Source organism: Lutra lutra, chromosome 10 (genome assembly GCF_902655055.1).
Source record: "Lutra lutra chromosome 10, mLutLut1.2, whole genome shotgun sequence".
NCBI classification, from domain to species: domain Eukaryota; kingdom Metazoa; phylum Chordata; class Mammalia; order Carnivora; family Mustelidae; genus Lutra; species Lutra lutra.
In genome coordinates, this window is record NC_062287.1 from 24,535,879 (window position 1) to 24,554,632 (window position 18,754).

At 36.0% G+C, this 18,754-nt stretch overlaps 1 protein-coding gene across 3 annotated transcripts in view; it reads right to left on the minus strand.

The window, feature by feature from the left end:
- ARHGAP32 (Rho GTPase activating protein 32) overlaps nucleotides 1-18,754 on the minus strand; it is a 297,931-nt gene that overhangs the window by 170,001 nt on the left and 109,176 nt on the right. For 2 of the 3 annotated variants that reach the window (XM_047691945.1, XM_047691943.1), the window contains exon 2: nucleotides 11,436-11,544. In XM_047691945.1, coding sequence (XP_047547901.1) covers nucleotides 11,436-11,540 — 105 coding nt within the window. In that variant the 5' untranslated portion in view covers nucleotides 11,541-11,544. Of the gene's footprint in view, nucleotides 1-11,435; nucleotides 11,545-12,190; nucleotides 12,211-18,754 lie in introns of those variants that run through there. The other variant, XM_047691944.1, reaches the window with a different exon arrangement.

An 18,754-nucleotide genomic window follows, 5' to 3' on the forward strand; every position in this document is an offset into this window, starting at 1 on the left:
CCCAAGACTCCTGGGGCCAAGCCCTGGGAAGAAAGTGGTTTCTGCAGGTGGAGTTGGTAGCCAGTGGGAGGTACACCAATCTGACTCAGTATTAACAGCCTTCTCTCCTTTCTCCCTTGCAACCCATACTTCAATGTGCACGCCACAAACAGTTCCATACTCATTTTGCAGCTCTCAAGACCCTCATTTGGGGCACCTGGCTGGTTCAGTCCATTAAGCATCTGCCTTTGGCTCAGGCCATTGTCTCAGGGTTCTGTGCTCAGGTCATGATCTCAGAGTTCTGGGACTGAGCTCTGAGTCAGGCTCCCTGCTCAGAAGGGAATCTGTTTTTCCCTCTTCCTCTGCCCCTACCGCCCCCTGCCAACTTGTGCTCACACTCTCTCTCTCTCAAATAAATAAAATCTTTAAAAAAAAAAAAAAAATGACCCTCACTCATTTCTCCTACAAAGAGGAAAAAATTCTTTTCCCTCTCCATGGCAATATTTTTTATTCCCCTTTCACAGGGACACCTGTCAGATAAGTCAGATCTCTTCCTTCCAGTGAACCACCAACCCTTTTACCTATGACACCTTCCATAATGCACAATGGGCAAGAGCCATTTTTCCCTTCACTGCCACACCTTAATAATAAGGCAGAATACATATATAAGAAAAAGATACAAAACTATATACTGCTTATAAGTATAAAATTACATTTCCAGACATGATGGGGGAAAGAGAATATATTAACAGAGCAATATTCTCTGAAAGTAACAATTTGGAGAAATTTATAGAAGAAAATCATGTTTATATGGGTGTTAAGTTAGAAACTCTTCTGCATTGTAAGAAGACACGAAGGAAATACACCAAAACGATCCCACCAGTGTGGGAAGTGGGATTATGGGTGAGTGGTTCTTTTTTTTCTCACTCTTCTGTATTTTCTATATAAGCATGTTTTGTTTCTATAAAGGAAGAGAGCTTTACTGAGAAAAAGAGAGAGGGGAAGAGAAAAAGCAAGCAAGCTAGCTATCTTCTTCCACCTCTGCACATTACCTACCTTATAGCAACCATATGCAAATGCATAACAACTCATAATTAAATGAGATTAGATACTCAATATAATTCCAATAGGCAAAACTAGGTACTCATATTTACAGGCAATTTAGGAAAGAACAAGAGTAAAAACACAGTTATAATGAGATATACCCATGTTCAAGTAATAAAATGGATTTTTTTAGCACTGAGCTAAGATCATGAGTTGATCATGAGTTAATGTGGTAGGAGCTAGAACCACGGTGGAGAAACATCTCACAGCAGAAAAAGAAGGAGAAATAACTGGTCTTCTCCCCTTTTCCTGCCCTCCAATCTTCTACCAGTGCCTCCCACTGGCCAAGCCCACCCAGAAGCCTGCTGGTAAGAGAGCCTAGGAAATACATTTGCAGGGATTCACCTCCTGCAATAGAGAACAACAGAGAAGGGCAGGAAATCTCAAACCCAGCTTCATGATATTAATTACTAAATGATGAAGCTATCACTGTATTTATATATAATTCTAGTAATTTGAAATATAAATGATTTTACATAAAAATCTCATTTTCACAAGGCAGAAAAAATTTACGCAAAGGTACATACACATGCATGCACATTCCTAATCAGCTGAATAAGCAAGACGGTAACACTAAATCTATACTGGGCATAAAGGCAAACTATTCAAAATGAGTAATTAACTTAAGAGCCACAAAGGTAGATATGAAATTGTTACAGAAAATCAACAATATCACCAAATAAGCATTCACAAAGGACATCAAAATGCAATCAGCACAGAATATACTATTATCAAAATGGCCCCAGAACGTCCCTTTCTTCAAGGAACAAAAAATCCCAATACAACATATGTGAAGGGAAAGGAAGCCTAGATCAAAATCTTCTTTATGTACAAAGCTAGGAAAAAGCATGTAAAAATAACTCAGGGGGAAAAAATGGTAACTTTTTGCCACTCTTCACTTTCTTCCTTTGACAGACTCAAATATTATTTATTCTATTTTTTTATTATTTGTATTCAGAATTTGAGGGAGGGCACAACAGCTTTAGATTAAGGTTATAAATAATGTTTTTTCATAATGATGATGAAAAATAACACTTCTGCTTAAATATAGTAGTAAAGGGAAAAATATTTGGTCTCTTAAATAGGAAAAAAAAATCACAGGAGCTATCTCTACGTTGGTAGAACTGTATACATATACAGACAGTCACCAACTTGAGATGGTTTTACGTAACGACTTTTTGACTTTACAATGGTACAAAGCAATGATCATTCAATAGGAACTATACTCTTAAGTTTTGAATTTTGACTTTTTCCTGTGCTTGCAATATACAGTACCATACTTTCTAGTGATGTGGGCAGCAGCAGTGAGCCACAGCTCGTAGACAACAATGGGACCGTGTGGAAAAGCAATGATTCTGCACCCATAAAACCATTCCGTATTTCACTTTCAGTAAAATGCCATACAATAAATCCACTGAGATATCCAACACTTTATTATAAAAAAGGCTTTGTGGTAAATAATTTTGCCCAACTATATGCTAATGTAAGTATTCTGAGCATGTTTAAGATAGAATAGGCTAAGCTATAACATTTAGTAGGTTAGAAGTATCAAATGCATTTTCAACAAAAATGCATTTTCAACTTAAAGTATTTTCAACATACAATTGGCTTATCAGGACGTCACCCCATCATAAGCCAAGGATGATTTATACAGATACATATGCATTACCATATACATAACTGAAAAATCAAGACTTGAATATGAATCCATTCTGTCAAGAAAGGCAAATGAAACTGCCAGTGTCCATACTCAACCATAGTTTCACCATAAGACACACATGGAACAAATCTCTGAAGAGAAACATGTTTATAGAAGCTATTAAATTTTAATTCATCTAAGTATTATTCCCTTTCTTACAAAGGAACAAAAGACAATAAGGGGAAAAGTAATAATAATTATCCCAATACTACAGAAAAGCTAAATCTGTTTAATCTATCATATATTATGTTGAACAATATCACTAAAATGATATAGGAAAATCTAAAAACAGTATACTATTACCTTTATAAGGACTTTATTCAGGTAAATTATTGCTAGTCTTCAGTACTGCTAGAAAATGATACTTGTATGTTTCTACATTTGAATTTTGTACACCAGATCTACTAATAAAAATTTGCATGTAATATTTAAATATGTATTATAGCTCTTTCTGAAATAAGTCAGGGTATGAACAAATGAATAGCAAAAGGCAAGAAAGAACCACAAATGTGGGAGACACTTCACTGGGAAACTTCTATTAAAGAAAAAAACAGCAAGATTCTAGACTATCCATGATACTCCAGTTGAGCTCTGTTAAGAATCATTACTCTTCCAATTTTATGTTTTATGTACTTTCTCCCTGAGTGTTTCCTAAGTTAAAAAAATTTTCGAAAAGCTATCTAATAAATTGTTTCAGTAAAAGTAATATCCAGATCACTTAATGCCTTAAGTAGCACAATATTTGGAATGTACAATTGACCCTTAACACAGGATTAAAGGACACTGACCCCTTGCACACTTAAAAATGGCGTATAACTTCTGACACCCCAAAAATTTAACTACTAAAGTCTACTACTGACCAGAATCTTTAACGATAACATAAATTGTCAATTAACACACATTATGCATGTTGTATGTGTTACATACTGTATTCTTACAATAAAGGAAGCTAGGGGAAAATACATTAAAAAGAAAATCACAGGGAAGAGAAGATATATTTACAGTACCATACTGTATTCATGAAAATGCACATATAAGTGGATCTGCACAGGTCAAACCTGTGCTGTCAACAGTAGTTTTCAGTTTAATAATTAACAACAAAATACCCAGTTTGAGTCAGTTCAACAGTTCAAAAGATTTTAGGTTTAACCTTATAAAACTGCCAATTTTGAGCTTGTTTAACCTATAAAACTAACAATTTCCTATGGCTCACCTAATACATATCTCAGAACTCTCAGCAGTATGTTAATTATCTTCAATAATTAATGCCACTTGATTCATGCCAGAGAATTCCCACAATCTTCGGCCAGAAAAGGATGCACCATGGAATGCGGTGGGCTTGGAGTTGCTTATTGAAGAGTTCTGAATATATCTGGCAGGAATTCAAAACCTGGGCTTTGCATATTAATCAATGGTTGCATTTGTGATTATTCAGAAAGCAAAACTAAACAAAACATTCAGTTTTTGAAGACTGGGACATGATAAACATTTTCAGTTTCTCTGAGTTATAAGTAAAATTCACCCAACAGTCAAAAATGCGTTGTTAAATATCATGCAGTAGCAAGAGAGCTAGACATTCATTTAAAGAACATTTGCAAAGACTTCTTATTTCTTTTATTCAAACTGCAGGGTTTTTTTTACAGCTCAATGGGTAAAAGGAACCAGTCTAAGTACCAAACAGAGTGGACAACTATTAACAAAGGAGCAATAAACAAAATACACACCTCCTCCAAAATTTACCTCTTCCTCAAGATCATTCAGGAAGAAATAATCCAGCTGTTTTAATCAATCCTCGTTCCTCTTTAGAAAGTAGGCAACAGACGGGGGAAATGGTCCAATACAAAGGGTACTTTTGAAAAGTCTAAGAAAAATGTACCAATGGTCTCACTTTTATCTTAAAAAAAAAGGAGAGAAGAGAAAAAAAAAGAGAGAGAATAGAAAAATAAAAGAAAAGGAAAAAGAAAAGAAAGAAGAAAATTCATATTAACATCTAACAAATGAGATAATAAAGCAGGAAAATTCAGTGGTTCTACTTGTCCAGAGAATGACAATTTCATTCATTCAAAAATATATTTACTAAGAATTTATTATGCCAGACACAGGGGATGAAACAGTAAACAGAAGTGACAAAGTCCCTGTACTCAAGGAACTTATAATCTAATGGAAAAGAAAGATAATAATGACACAGTTTACATTTACTATGGAGAAAATGAAAGCCAGTAAAAAAGGCAGAGAGGATGGCCGGGCTTTCTTCTAAGAGGGTGTGTAAAGGCAGAACTTTACTGGAACATTTGAAGAGACCAGAAGGGAGGAGCCGGGCAAGCTTTGCAGATCACCTAGGGAAGGCACTTTCCAGGAGAAAACACAAATACAAAGGCCCTGAAGTGAGAGAATACTTGGCATATTTGAGAAAGAGTGAGGAGGCCATGTGACTGGAGCAAAATGATTTACAACAAATGCAAGGATTCTGAACTTGAGTGACTGGAACGAAGTTAGTATTATTAACATAAACCATCAAGTTGAAAGGAAGAAACTCATTTCTGGGAGGAGGAAAGCTGAGATTTAGTGAACCTCTATAGGTCACAGTTTCTACAGGACCTTCTAGTGGGGAATGAATTTTTACAGAGCTAGAGATACCCCTTGGAAGTCGTTGGTAGAGAGATGATGGTCCAATCTGCAGGTACAGTAAAGAAGTGGAAGAAACAAGCATAAAGAAACAAAATACAGACCCCAGAGGTATGCCTGCATTTAGCAGCTGGGAAGAAGAGAGGCAGAGGAAAAGAGCTAGCCAACCCTACAGGAACACTGTGGCTGTGATTACATGTGTGTGAGAGAGAAAGTATGTGGCTATGGGAGAGAGCACACGTGTATGCACGTGAGCCAAGTACACACATGTGTGTTTAAGAGAAACGGAAAGGGGAAGGCATGTGTGGAGGCACACACACATGTTAATAACATTGAGCATTAACTTGTTATCTTCCTTTGTAAAATTTTTGATATTTTGGAAATTCAACATTTGTAACTTGTTTTAATTTTCAGAACTCTAGTTGTTAGCATCCAAGAGCACTTTCACCAAGGGCCACTGATTTTATTTTATTAGTAACAACTTCTTTACTAGATACAATATGACTTGCTTTAGCCATAAGCCTTGAACATGCTAATTTTAATGGGGGAAAAAAAAAAACCCTCAAGTGAGAAACTGTTCCAAAAACAAAACAAAACAAAAAACCCTTGAGAATTAACAGGATCCATTCTGAGAATACTGATATAATCAATACTAAAAATAAAATACGCAATAAAACATTAAGGAGTATGATGTAAAGTAATTAAAATATTCAGAACTGGTTAAAGATTCTCTCTTCAGGTTTTTTATCTTATCTGTTTAAGATCCTAACTTTTTTCACTAAATGATTTCACTGACAAATAACTGCAAATAAATATTTCACTTAATAATTAAGAAAAACTATAGTTTTTTATTAGATTTTTTATAATGCTTATATTATATTTAGTTATACATTTATGAAGAGTAATAAATAAACCATAAATCACAAAAGGATAGGGTGCTACTGGAGGGTTTATTGTTTAAATTTTAAAGTGATTTAGAACAGATCAATTATCAGTAAGGAAAGTGAACCAGTAATCAAAAACCTCCCAACAAACAAAAATTCAGGATCAGACAGCTTCACTACTGCATTCTACCAAACATTTAAGGACGAATTAATACCAACCCTTCTTAAATTATTCCAAAATATAAGACAGAACACTCCCATACTGATTATAAAAGGCCAGCATTATCTTGATATCAAAAGCAGACAAGGACACTACAAGAAAAGTAAATTACAAGGGGCACCTGAATGGCTCAGTCAGTTAAGCATCATTTCAGCTCAGGTCATGATCTCAGGACCTGCTCCTCACTCAGTGTGAGTTCACTTGAGATTCTCTCTCACTTTCTCCCTTTGCCCTCCCCCACCCACACACACACACTCTAAGTAAATAAATACATACTTAAAAAGTAATTTATGGAACAACATCCCTGATGAACATAGAAGCAAAATCCTCAACAAAATATTAAGCAAACTGAATCCAACAGTACATTAGAAGGATCCCACACCATGGTCAAGTGTGATTCGTACAGGGATCAAAGGATGGTTCAATATCCACAAATCAATCAATGTCCATACCACATTAACAAAATGAAGCATAAAAATCATATCAGTATCTCACTAGGTGCCGAAAAAGCATCTGACAAAATTCAACATCCGTTTATGAGAAAAACTCTCAATCTAGATGATATACAGGGAATGTACCTCAACATAAGGGCCCTATATGACAAGCCCATAGCTAATATCATACTCAATGATGAAAAGCTAAAAGCTCTTCCTCTAAGATCAGGAACAAGACAAGGATGCCCACTCTCATCATGTCTATTCAGAATAGTACTGGAAATCCTACGGGGAGCAATTAAGCAAGAAAAAGAAATAAAAGGCCTACAAATCAGAAAGGAAGAAGTAAAACTGTAACTATTTCTAGACGACATATTATATACAAAACCCTAAAGACTCCAACAAAATATTGTCAGAACTGGGGCAGCTGGGTCGCTCAGTCATTAAGCGTCTGACTTCAGCTTGGGTCATGATCCCAGAGTCCTGGGATCGAGCCCCGCATCAAGCCCCACATCGAGCCCCTCATCGAGCCTGGCATCAGGCTCCCTGCTCAGAGGGAAGGCCTGCTTCTCCTTCTCCCACTCCCTGCTTGTGTTTCCTCTCTCGCTGTCTCTCTGTCAAAATAAAGTCTTAAAAAAAAAAAAAAACACTGTCAGAACTAATAAACAAATTCAGAAAAGCTTCAGAATACAAAATCATTAAAAGAGTTGTGTTTCCACACACTCACAGTGAGCTGGAGTACTGAGTATTTTTTCCGTGGGATGCTAGTACCTCTAGGGATTCATTGATCTGACAGAGGGTGTGGGGCTTGTCTTTGCTGAGATTATTTTCCATCTCTGCAGAGAAGTTAACTTGCAGAAAACGAATAGTACAAATAATTTCTGTCCACAGAAATGCAAATTGTGTCTAGTGGAACTAAAGAGTTTTGCCAGCTTTTGCATCCATTTGCATCTATTTTAGCTTGATTAATCTCTAACAGTAAGGCACTCTGAATTCTCCTTTGAACCAAATCTCCTTTGAATCGAGTTGTAACACTTGACTGGTTCCTTCATTAGTTAATGAGTTAAATATCCTCGGCATGTGTTCATTTTATATTTGTATGAGAGTCATGATTATATCGTCTTAAACTTTATCCTTCAATAAAATGAATACAAGATTATCTTTATCCTTTCTCAAAAACTCACAATATAGTAAAAGGAAACAGAAACATCCATAATTAACTAGAATGAGATGAAGTATTAAGACCTGGATATGAACAACATCCTATAAGAAGTAAAATCGAAACATTTGGTTCTATTTTTATTTTTATTTTATCTTTCTATCTGAAAGGTTTCAGAAAGCCTTACATCTTAAGTTACAATTATATAAGGCAGGGGCCAAAACTTGGGCCAACCCAGCCCAATGCTTGTTTTTATATAGTCCATAAACTAACATTTTTAAATGTATGGAGGAACAAACAAACAAAAAAAGAAGGATGATTATCTAATGACATGTGAAAATTACATAAAATTCAAATATGTGTCCATAACTAAAGTTTTATTGGAACACAGCCATGCCCGTTTCTGTATTATCTATGGCTACTTTCACATTACAGTGACAGAGCTGAGCAGCTGTGAGAGAGACCTTATGAGACATTCACCAATTCATACTACTCAGCACACCATGCACCGTACTATGAAGCTAGAACTCAGCAGCATTGCAAGTTCCCCATGTATCCCCATACCATGTGCTTAAAATCACTAATTTGTACACAACATATAAAAAATAAGCCAAGAAGAGATAAGTGGACTACCAATGTCATGCTTTTAAGACACAGGAGAATGTGGGTTTCGTTATCAAATAAGATGGCAAAAAACTGTGTTTATTATGTGCTGACACTACAGCTGTGCTGAAAGAAATGATATAGATCAAACATCACCAAACTATGCACTCATCACAATATTCTCAACTCATAGGAAAACAACAATCTGAAAAGTGAGAAAACTCTAAAACGGAGTAAATGTGTAAAACATCACACAAAAATAAAATGTCTTCACAAAAATAAAAACAAGGCTGCATCCAGAGTAAATTCCCAAGTAGATCATTTGTCAGCAGAGCAAAGAAAGCCACTGGCTAATGGTAAATCAATTAAATCATGTTTGACTGTAGCAAAGAAATCCAGAGAAAACAAACTGATTTAAGCCTAATAGTCTTTCAGTAAGTACAGGCTTGAATACACTTGAGGGCACTGAGAGCAAAATCAAGAGTCAATTTGAAAATGAGGCAAATGATTTCAAGTGGTTTCCCTTATCTTGATGAGTCAACAAATGTAACCAATACTGTGAAGCTGCTAAGGAGTCAATGCGACTTTAAAGTGGCTGAAGAATTAGCCCCATGCACAGTCTGCCTAGGACAACTACAGCTGACAATGTTCTGAAATAAATTCAACAAACATCCATTCAGTGCAAGTGGAATCTACTAAGATACTTCATGCCAATTTTGATAAAAAATATGGGTGAAACAGAAAAAGTTCAATTGGACCTGTTTTCGATCTCTGTTAATGAATACTAAATGGTTTTCATAATTAAGTTTTCACTGCATATTTGATACTATTTCTCAATGAATCTAACCTAAAATTGCAAAGCAAAATATAGCTTATGAGAAACACTGTGATCAATGTTAGAATCACAATCACGAGCTGTCATACATATTTTCCAAGCTACCAAACGCTAAAGCAAGAAGAGAGATCTCCATTACCACAAAAATTTTCAGTAAACATATTTTCTGAACTCAAACTACAGTTCCAGCAAGGTTTTTCGGATCATCAGTACAAAGAAAATGTCCACACTGCAAAATCCATTTAACTTTGCAATTGAGGAGCTTCAACCTCACCTTTAACAGGATGTTTGTAATATAATGTTATACTAAAAGGTCAATATCAAGAGAAGACTCTAATAGAATTCTATAAATGCTTTCCAAGAGACAAATATGCTCAATTAAAATCACAAGCTCATGAACTGCTTGGGATACGTATTTGGCAATACATGAGTGAAAAGGCATTTTCAAAAATCAAATATGTAAAATCTCATTACAGATCATCAGTGACATGAATATTTGCATTCAAATTTTGGTGGTTAAGAAACACTAACTTTACTACAATTTAGTAAAATGTTATTCTTCACAAAAAGAATTTCACCATTCTTATTAACAGACCCAAACCACAAAAAGTTGTAACAGATTAAATGTGTATCTCAAACCATCATGTGGAAAACTAAACTGCATAGGATTTTTCTACCCAGTCCCCAATAAAAAGTGCTTTTCCAGCATTTCAGTAAATGTAACTCCATTCTTCAGATTGATCAAGCCAAAAAACGTAGTCATCTTTAACATCTCTTTAGCTCACTCTCTAACATCCCATTAATCCGCAAAAACAGGAGGTTTTATCTGCAGAACTCTCTCTCTAGAATCTAACCATTCTTCACCATATCTACCATTCCAGTTCAAGCTACTGTTACTGTTCACCTATAATAATAACCTTCTAACTGGTCTTATTTCTTCTTTTGCCTCCCTTTTCAGCCTATTCACAGAAATCAGAGACTTCCTTTAAAATTTTAAGACAGATCATGTCATTTGTCAGCCAAAAATCCTTCAATGGTTTCCCATCTCACTCAGCAAAGAAACCAAAGTCTTTATAAAGTACCACAGGAAACTACATGATCTGCTCTCCATCCACCCAAACCACTCTCTGGCCTCATCTCCTTCTACTTTCCCTTGGCTTGTTCATTTTCAGCCACATGTCCTACTTGCGTTTCCTCCAGCTTACCTTTTTTTTTTTTTTTTTTTTTATTTGACAGAGATCACAGGTAGGCAGCGAGGCAGGCAGAGAGAGAGGAGGAAGCGGGCTCCCTGCCGAGCAGAGAGCCCGATGCGGGGCTCGATCCCAGGACCCTGGAATCATGACCTGAGCTGAAGGCAGAGGCTTTAATCCACTGAGCCACCCAGGCGCCCCTCCTCCAGCTTACTTTTTATTCCTATGCGATAGCCTTTAACTTGTCCTTCCAATGCCTAAAATGATGTTTCCAGATAAGCACACTACTCGCTCCCTCACATCCTCTGCTCAAATTTTACCTTCCCCCCGAGGCCTTCTGTGGCCTCTATTATAAAGCTACCAAACATCCTTTCCCATGCTATCCTACCACTCTGTAACTCCACTACTCTGCATTAATTTTCTACAATAGCACCAACCATCATTTGACATACTATATACTTAATTATTTCCATTTCCTCTTAAACCATTAAAATATAAGCTGCATGAAGGCAGGAAGCTGGTGTGTTTTGTTCAGGGCTCTGCCCACAGAGTTTAAACATTGCTTAGAATAGATTATTTGCTCAATAGCTACTTTCTGAATAAAATAAGAAAGCAACACTAAAAAGGTTCATAAGGATTCATCAGTTCCTTCTCCTTATAGAAGTAAACTATACACACATATATATGCATAAAACTGATTTACCATTGTGCTAAGTGTTTCTTCCCAATCAGGCCGCTCTCGAGGGTGAACATTTCTATGTAGTTCTGGGACAAAATCATCCTCTTCAGAATGTACCGAAGACTTCATCTTCCTAGAGATAAAAACATGGGAGACTATGGTAAGAAGTCCCAATGGTATGAAAACCTTCCAGTAATTATAATTCAAAAAATAGAAAATTATGTCAGATTTGAAGTTTAATTAAGAGCTTTAGTAGTTAGTACTGATTCCCCATTTGTATTCTGAACTTCAGGTATCTTTCCTAATGTACCCAATACCTGCTTTTATTCCAAAAGATAAATGTAAAGTTAATAATTTTGTAGTTCTCACGGTCTGTGGTAATTATTATCATAAGACTGATTTTATCTGTTTAACACAGTAGGAACCTGGAAAAGATTTGCAACAGCCATCAATATTAATGGAACTGTGCTAAGCATTAGTAAAATTCCAGGATTAATAAAATTCTAGGAATATAGCAGTGCATTGATTAGTAAAATTCTAGGAATATAGCCTAAGAAATTCTAGGAATATACACTCTCGAGATCAACAATGAAGGCTAAACAAAACATATGAAATAACTTTTCTAAAGGCACAGGAAAGGAATCAATACAAGTAGGAGTTCTGGGGCTACATTCTCTGAGAGCCTCTGAACAAATTCCACATTTAAATATTACTTTTGCATAAGAGATTTTCTAAATCAATAATGAAAATAAAGCCCAAGCATAATATTGTAGGCTTACTGGACTAAGCTGGCAGAGGTTGTAAGTTGCAGTTGCCAAAGCAGATGGGGCCTCAGGGTGACAAATGACCCCTAAAAAGACGTGTAGAGAAAGAACCCATAAATCTACATGGAAATTCCCCTGAAACCATTAACTAATACCAAAGCCTACAAGTATGCAGGACAAGATGCTGAGAAACCTATCCAAAAACAGCTGATAGGCAACTAAAGAGCCAAAAGGACATTTCTGCAGCCCAGTCATGCTGTAGAGATGGAGGCTGGCAAGCAAGCACTGTCAAGATGGAGGAGCATTGAAAAAAGAAAAGAAACCCTGGGCTCTTGAGACTCCAGAAAAGCCATGCCTTAGGAGTAAGGACAAACTAGCAATATATGAACTCTAATAAATCCAAAAACCAAGACTTTATAGCATTAGAACTGCCAGTTAAAAAATAATAATAACTCTCTTCAGAGGAAAATAACATTCTACAGACCTCTGCAAATATTTTACCCAATCTAGTATCCAATAAACATTAAAGGGCATGCTTTAAAAAAATTAAAAATAAATTTTAATTAACATAAACAAATCAGCAAAAATTGGGGAAAAAGTCAAAACAGAGACTCACATTTGTTTCAGACTTTAAAATTATCAGAAAGGGACTTTAAAATGCTTATGATGGAGTGCTGCCTTCTGCTTATGATGTAGTGAAAGCTGTAAAAAGCACTGCTTCCAGCCAAACAAGACAAAAAGAAAGATAACCTAAGAAATCATAACTTTTCTTGGGTATATCAGAAAACTGAGGCAACCAGCTAGTCTAAACACTAAAGACAGGACTCCCCACGATGAGCTGGTTTGCAAGCAATTATTGCTTAGAGCAAAGCAGGAAAGAAGACAGAAGCTAGTAAGAAGAAATCAGTTAAATTCTCACCAAGTTTTATCAAGTTTTAAATCAAAACTAAAAACATTTATGATTAATATGTTCAATAACATTTTAAAAAACTAGATGAAAAGATTAAGAATTTTTAGAGACAAATGGAATCTGAAAAACAATCAAATGCCCATCCTGAAATTGAAAAATGCAGCATCTGAAATTAAGAAGTCACTGAATGGGTTTAACAGAACAACTGACATGGCTAAAGAGAGAATTAGTGAACTAGAAGACAGCTCAGTAGAAAATATCCACCCTGGCACACACAAAGAAAAAAGAGAAATACACAAAACAACATAAAACATGAGACTTGACTAAGAACGTCTCAAATATGTCTAAATTAGAAAATCAGAGACAAGGGAGATGATGAAAAAGAAAACAAGACAACAACAATCTTTGAAAAATAATGGCTAAAAAGTTTTCAAAACTTTCAGAAGTCATCAAGTAGAGATTCAAAAAGTCCAATGTCCACTAAGCAGGATAAAAAAAAAATTCGGCATATCTTACTCACAACTTATTAAAATACCCAAAATTTACTTAAGAAACAAAATACTAATTGAAACTCTTAAAAGCAGCCAGAGAAGAAAAGACAGGTTGACTTCAAAGACACAATGATAACAATGTAGGACATTTCAATGGAAACAAAAAGACAATGGAGTAAACCTTCAGCATAGTAAGAGGAAAAAATACTGCCAATCTAAAATCCTCTAAAATCATTCATTAAGTTATCCATTAAAAAGGCAGGGAAAATGGGGTGCCTGGGTGGCTCAGTTGGTTAAGTGTCTGACTCTTTGTATCAGCTCAGGTCTTGATCTCAGGGTCAGGAGTTCAGGCTCCACATACTGGGCATGGAGTACACTTAATTTAAAAAAAAAAAAAAAGGGGGAAATAAGTTATTTTCAAAAGTTGAAAAAATTTACCATTAAGAAACTTACAATAAAAGAAATAGTAGAGTTCTTCTGACTGAAGGGGGAAACTGAGCCTTCAGTCAGAAAACTACAGAAATTTATGAAAAGCACAAGGAAAAAGTGAGAAAGTATAAGTAAATAATGGTTTACAAACTGACACAGAAATAAAAACAGTGCCCTGTAAGTTTCATAATAGACATAAAAAAGCACAAAGGATAGGAGAGACATATGCAGTCAATTAGTACAGAAATTCTCAATTGGCTAGGAAATGAAATAAGCACTATTTTAGAAAGGAATACAGTTTGATCTTCACAGTAACTATTAGAATAATAGTAAATAAATGTATAACTAAAAACCTAAAAACAGAAAATCTTTCAGAATAAAACATACTTGATTAACCCAGAAGAAAGCAGAGAAAGGAAGAATAAAGGTACAAAGAATGAGTAAGACGAATTAAAAAATAAGTATGAAGGTGGCAGAATTCAATTCAAACACATTATTAATAATTATTAAAGTGACCAGACTATTTAACAAGCATGTGGAGCAACTGGAACCTTCATTTATTGCTGGTAGGAATCAAAATTTTGCAGCCACTGTAGAAAAAGTTTGGCAGTTTCTCAAAATACTAAATAGAGAAATACCATATAATTCAGCAATTCCATTTCTAGATATTTAACCAAGAAAAATAAAAACATAGGTCCACCATGAATTTATACATGAATATTCATACCAGTATTCTTTACAATATACAAAAAGTAGAAACAACCAAAATGGTAATTACCTGAAGACTGGACAAACAAAATGTACCAATCTATATAATAAAATATTATTCAACCAAAGAAACAAAAAGAATGAAATCCTGATTCATGCTACCATGAGAATGAACAGTTAAAACATGCTAAATGAAAGAAGTCAGACACAAAAGACCATATGTTTTATTATTGCATATATATAAAATGTCCAAAAAGAATCAAATTCACAGAAAGACAAAAAGTATATTTGGTAGCTGCCAGGGGCTGGGAAGAGGAAGACATGGAAAATTATCACAGGCATACCTCATTTCATTTCTCTTCATTCTATGACACTTCACAGATACTGCATTTTTTTAAAAAATTGAAGGTCTGTGGCAACCCTGTGTCAAGGTAACTTATCAGCACCATTTTTCCAACAGCATTTGCTCACTTCATGTCTCTGTTATGTTTGAGTAATTCCAGTATTTCAAACTTTTTCATGGCTATTGTATTTGTTATGGTGATCTGTGATCTATTATCTCCGATTTTATCATAATAATTGTTTTGGGATGCCACCAACTATGGCTAAATAAGATGTCAAACCTAATAAATGTATTTTCTGATCCCTCCACCAACTGGCCATTGTGTTCTGACTGCTCCACCAACCAGCCATTCCCCCCATCTCTCTCCCTCTCCTCATACCTCCCTATTCCAGGACAAAACAATATAGAAATTAGGCCAGTTAATAACTCTAAGATAGCCTCTAAGTGTTCAAGTGAAAAGAAGAGGCAAATGTCTCTCACTTTATTTATTTGTTTGTTTGTTTGTTTGTTTATTTTAGAGAAGGAGAGTGGGAGGGAAAGGCAGAGGGCAAGGGAGAGAGAGAATCTTACAGCAGGCTCCACACCCAGCACAGAACCTGATGCGGGGCTTGATCTCACGACCCTGAAATCATGAACTGAGCCAAAATCAGGAGTCAAATACTTAAGCGACTGAGCCACCCAAGCAGCCCCTCTTTTCCCCAAATGTCTCTCACTTTATATCAAAAGCTAGAACTTAGTAAGTTTTGTAGAGAAGTTGTGTCAAAAGCCAGGATAAGCTAAAAGCTAGGTCTTGTATGCCAAACAGCCAAGTTATGAATGCAAAGGAAAAATTCTTGCATTTCCTACGCAAATGAACACATGGTTGATAAAAAAGCAAAACAGCCTTATCACTCATATGGAGAAAATTTTAGTGGTCTGGATAGAAGATCAAACCACCCACAACATTCCCTTAAAACCAAAGCCTAATCCAGAGTAAGGCCCTAACTCTCTTCCATTCTGTGAAGGCTGAGAGAGAGGAGGAAGCTACAGAAGAGTCTGAAACTAGCAGAAGTTAATTCATGAAGTTTAAGGAAAGAAGCCAGCCATCTCCATAACAATGCAAAATGAAGGAGCAAATGCTGATGCAGAAGCTGTAGCAACTTACCTGGTAGATTTACCTAGGATAATTACTGATGGAGGATACACTAAACAACAGATTTTCAAGACAGACAAAACAGCCTTACATTGGAAGAAGATGCCATCCAGAACTTTCACAGCTAGAGAGGACAGGTCAATGCTTGGCTTCAAAGCTTTAAAGGACAAACTGGCTCTCTTGTTAGGAGGTAATGCAGCTGGTGACTTTAAGTTGAAGCCAGGACTCATTTACCATTCTGAAAATGCTAAGACCCTTAAGAATTATACTAAATCTACTCTGCCTGTGCTCTGTAAATGTAATTAAAAAAAAAAAAAAAAGCCTGGATGACAGCACATCTGTTTATAACATGGTTTACTGAATATTCTAAGCCCCGTGTTGAGACCTACTGTTTTAGATTCCTTTCAAAACATTACTGCTCACTGACAATGCATCTAGTCATGCGAGAGGTATGACGGAGATGTACAATGAGATTAATGTTGTTTTCATTCCTGTCAATACAACATCCATTCTGCAGCCCTCGGATTAAGGAGTTATTTTCAATTTTCAAGTCTTATTATTTAAAAAATACATTTCATAAGGCTCTAGCTGCCATAGAAAGTTAATTACTTCATTATGGGCAAAAGTAAATTGAAAAATCTTCTGGAAAGGATTCAACATTCTAGATGCCATTAAGAACATTCATTTGATTCACTGGAAGAAGTCAAAATATCAACATAAACAGGAGACTAGAAAAAGTTTTTTCTAACCCTCATAGATGACTCTGAGGGACTGAAGACTTGAAGTAAGTAAGTAGAGGTGTGATGGAAAGAAAAGAAAACAAGAATCAGAACTAACCCTAAAGATGGGACTGAACTGCTAAAATCTCATGATAAAACTTGAACGGGTAAGGAGTTGCTTTTACAGAGGAGCAAAGAAAGTGCTTTCTTGGGTGCCTGGTGGCTCAGTGGGTTAAGGCTCTGCCTTCAACTCAGGTCATGATCTCAGGGTCCTGGGATCGAGCCCCGCATCGGGCTCTCTGCTCAGCGGGAAGCCTGCTTCCTCCTCTCTCTCTCTCTGCCTGCCTCTCTACCTACTTGTGATCTCTCTCAAATAAATAAAATCTTTAAAAAAAAAAGTGGTTTCTTGAGATAGAATCTACTCCTGATGAAGATTCTGTTAACATTGTTGAAATGACAACAGAAGACTTTGATTATCCCATAAACTTAGTTGAGAAGGCAGCCCCAGGACTTGAGAGAACCAACTCCAATCGTGAAAGAAGTTCTACTGTGGTTAAAATGCTATCAAACACCATCACATGCAACAGAGAAATCATTCATAAAAGGAAAACTAAATCGATGAAGCCAAGTTCCATGCTGCCTTTTGTCAAAAAAGTTGCTACAGCCACCTCAACCTTTAGCAACTACCACCCTGAGCAGCCGGCTACCATCAACACTGAAGCAAGACACTCCATCAGCAAAAAGATTACAACTTGCTAAAAGCTCAAATGAGGGCACCTGGGTGGCTCAGTGGGTTAAGCCGCTGCCTTCGGCTCAGGTCATGATCTCAGGGTCCTGGGATCGAGTCCCGCATCGGGCTCTCTGCTCAGCAGGGAGCCTGCTTCCCTTCCTCTCTCTCTGCCTGCCTCTTGCCTACTTGTGATCTCTGTCTGTCAAATAAATAAATAAAATCTTTAAAAAAAATAAAATAAAAAAAATAAAAGCTCAAATGATGAGTAGCATTATTTAGCAATAAAATATTTGTTAACTAAGGTATGTATGTTTTTTTAGAGATAATGCTATTACTCACCTAATGAAATACAATATAGTTTAAACGTAAACTTTACATGCACTAGAAAACAAAGAAATTCATTTGATTCACTTTACAGTGATACTCACTTTATTGTGGTAGTCTGGAACCAAACCCATAATGTCTCTGAGGTATGTCTGAACTAATAAGTAAGACATTTCTTTCTGAAATATTCAATAATTAGATAATGATGATAGTTGTGCAACTTTGTGAATATACTAAAAGCCACTTAACTGTATACTTTAAGAGAGTGAATCTTACAGATGCAAATTATATCTTAATAAAAAATTAAATGGACTAAAAATTCTAATTAAAATACTCAAAGGGGGACATTTCATGGTAAAAATGTTAAGTAACCAGGGCATCTGGGTGGCTCAGTCGGTTAAGCCTCTGTCTTCAGCTCAGGTCATGGTCCCAGGCTCCTAGGATCAAGCCCCATCAAGCAGGGGCTCCCTGCTCAGCAGTGAGTCTGCTTCTCCCTCTCCATCTAACCCCCCCTCATGCTCGCTCTCTCTCTTAAACGAATAAATAAAAAATCTTTAAAAAAAAAAAGTGTTAAGCATGATATAATAAACAAAAGCAAAACCTGAAAGAACTAAAAAGAAAATAAATAAATCCACAATTACAGTTGCAGATTTTAACAGATATTTCTCAGTGACCAATAGAATAAGACAAAAAAATGTCCTAAGTATATAGGAGATCTGAACAACCTACCTTTTCAACCTGAACTAGAACATTAAACCTAACAACTGCAGAATATATGTCCTTTTCAACAGCA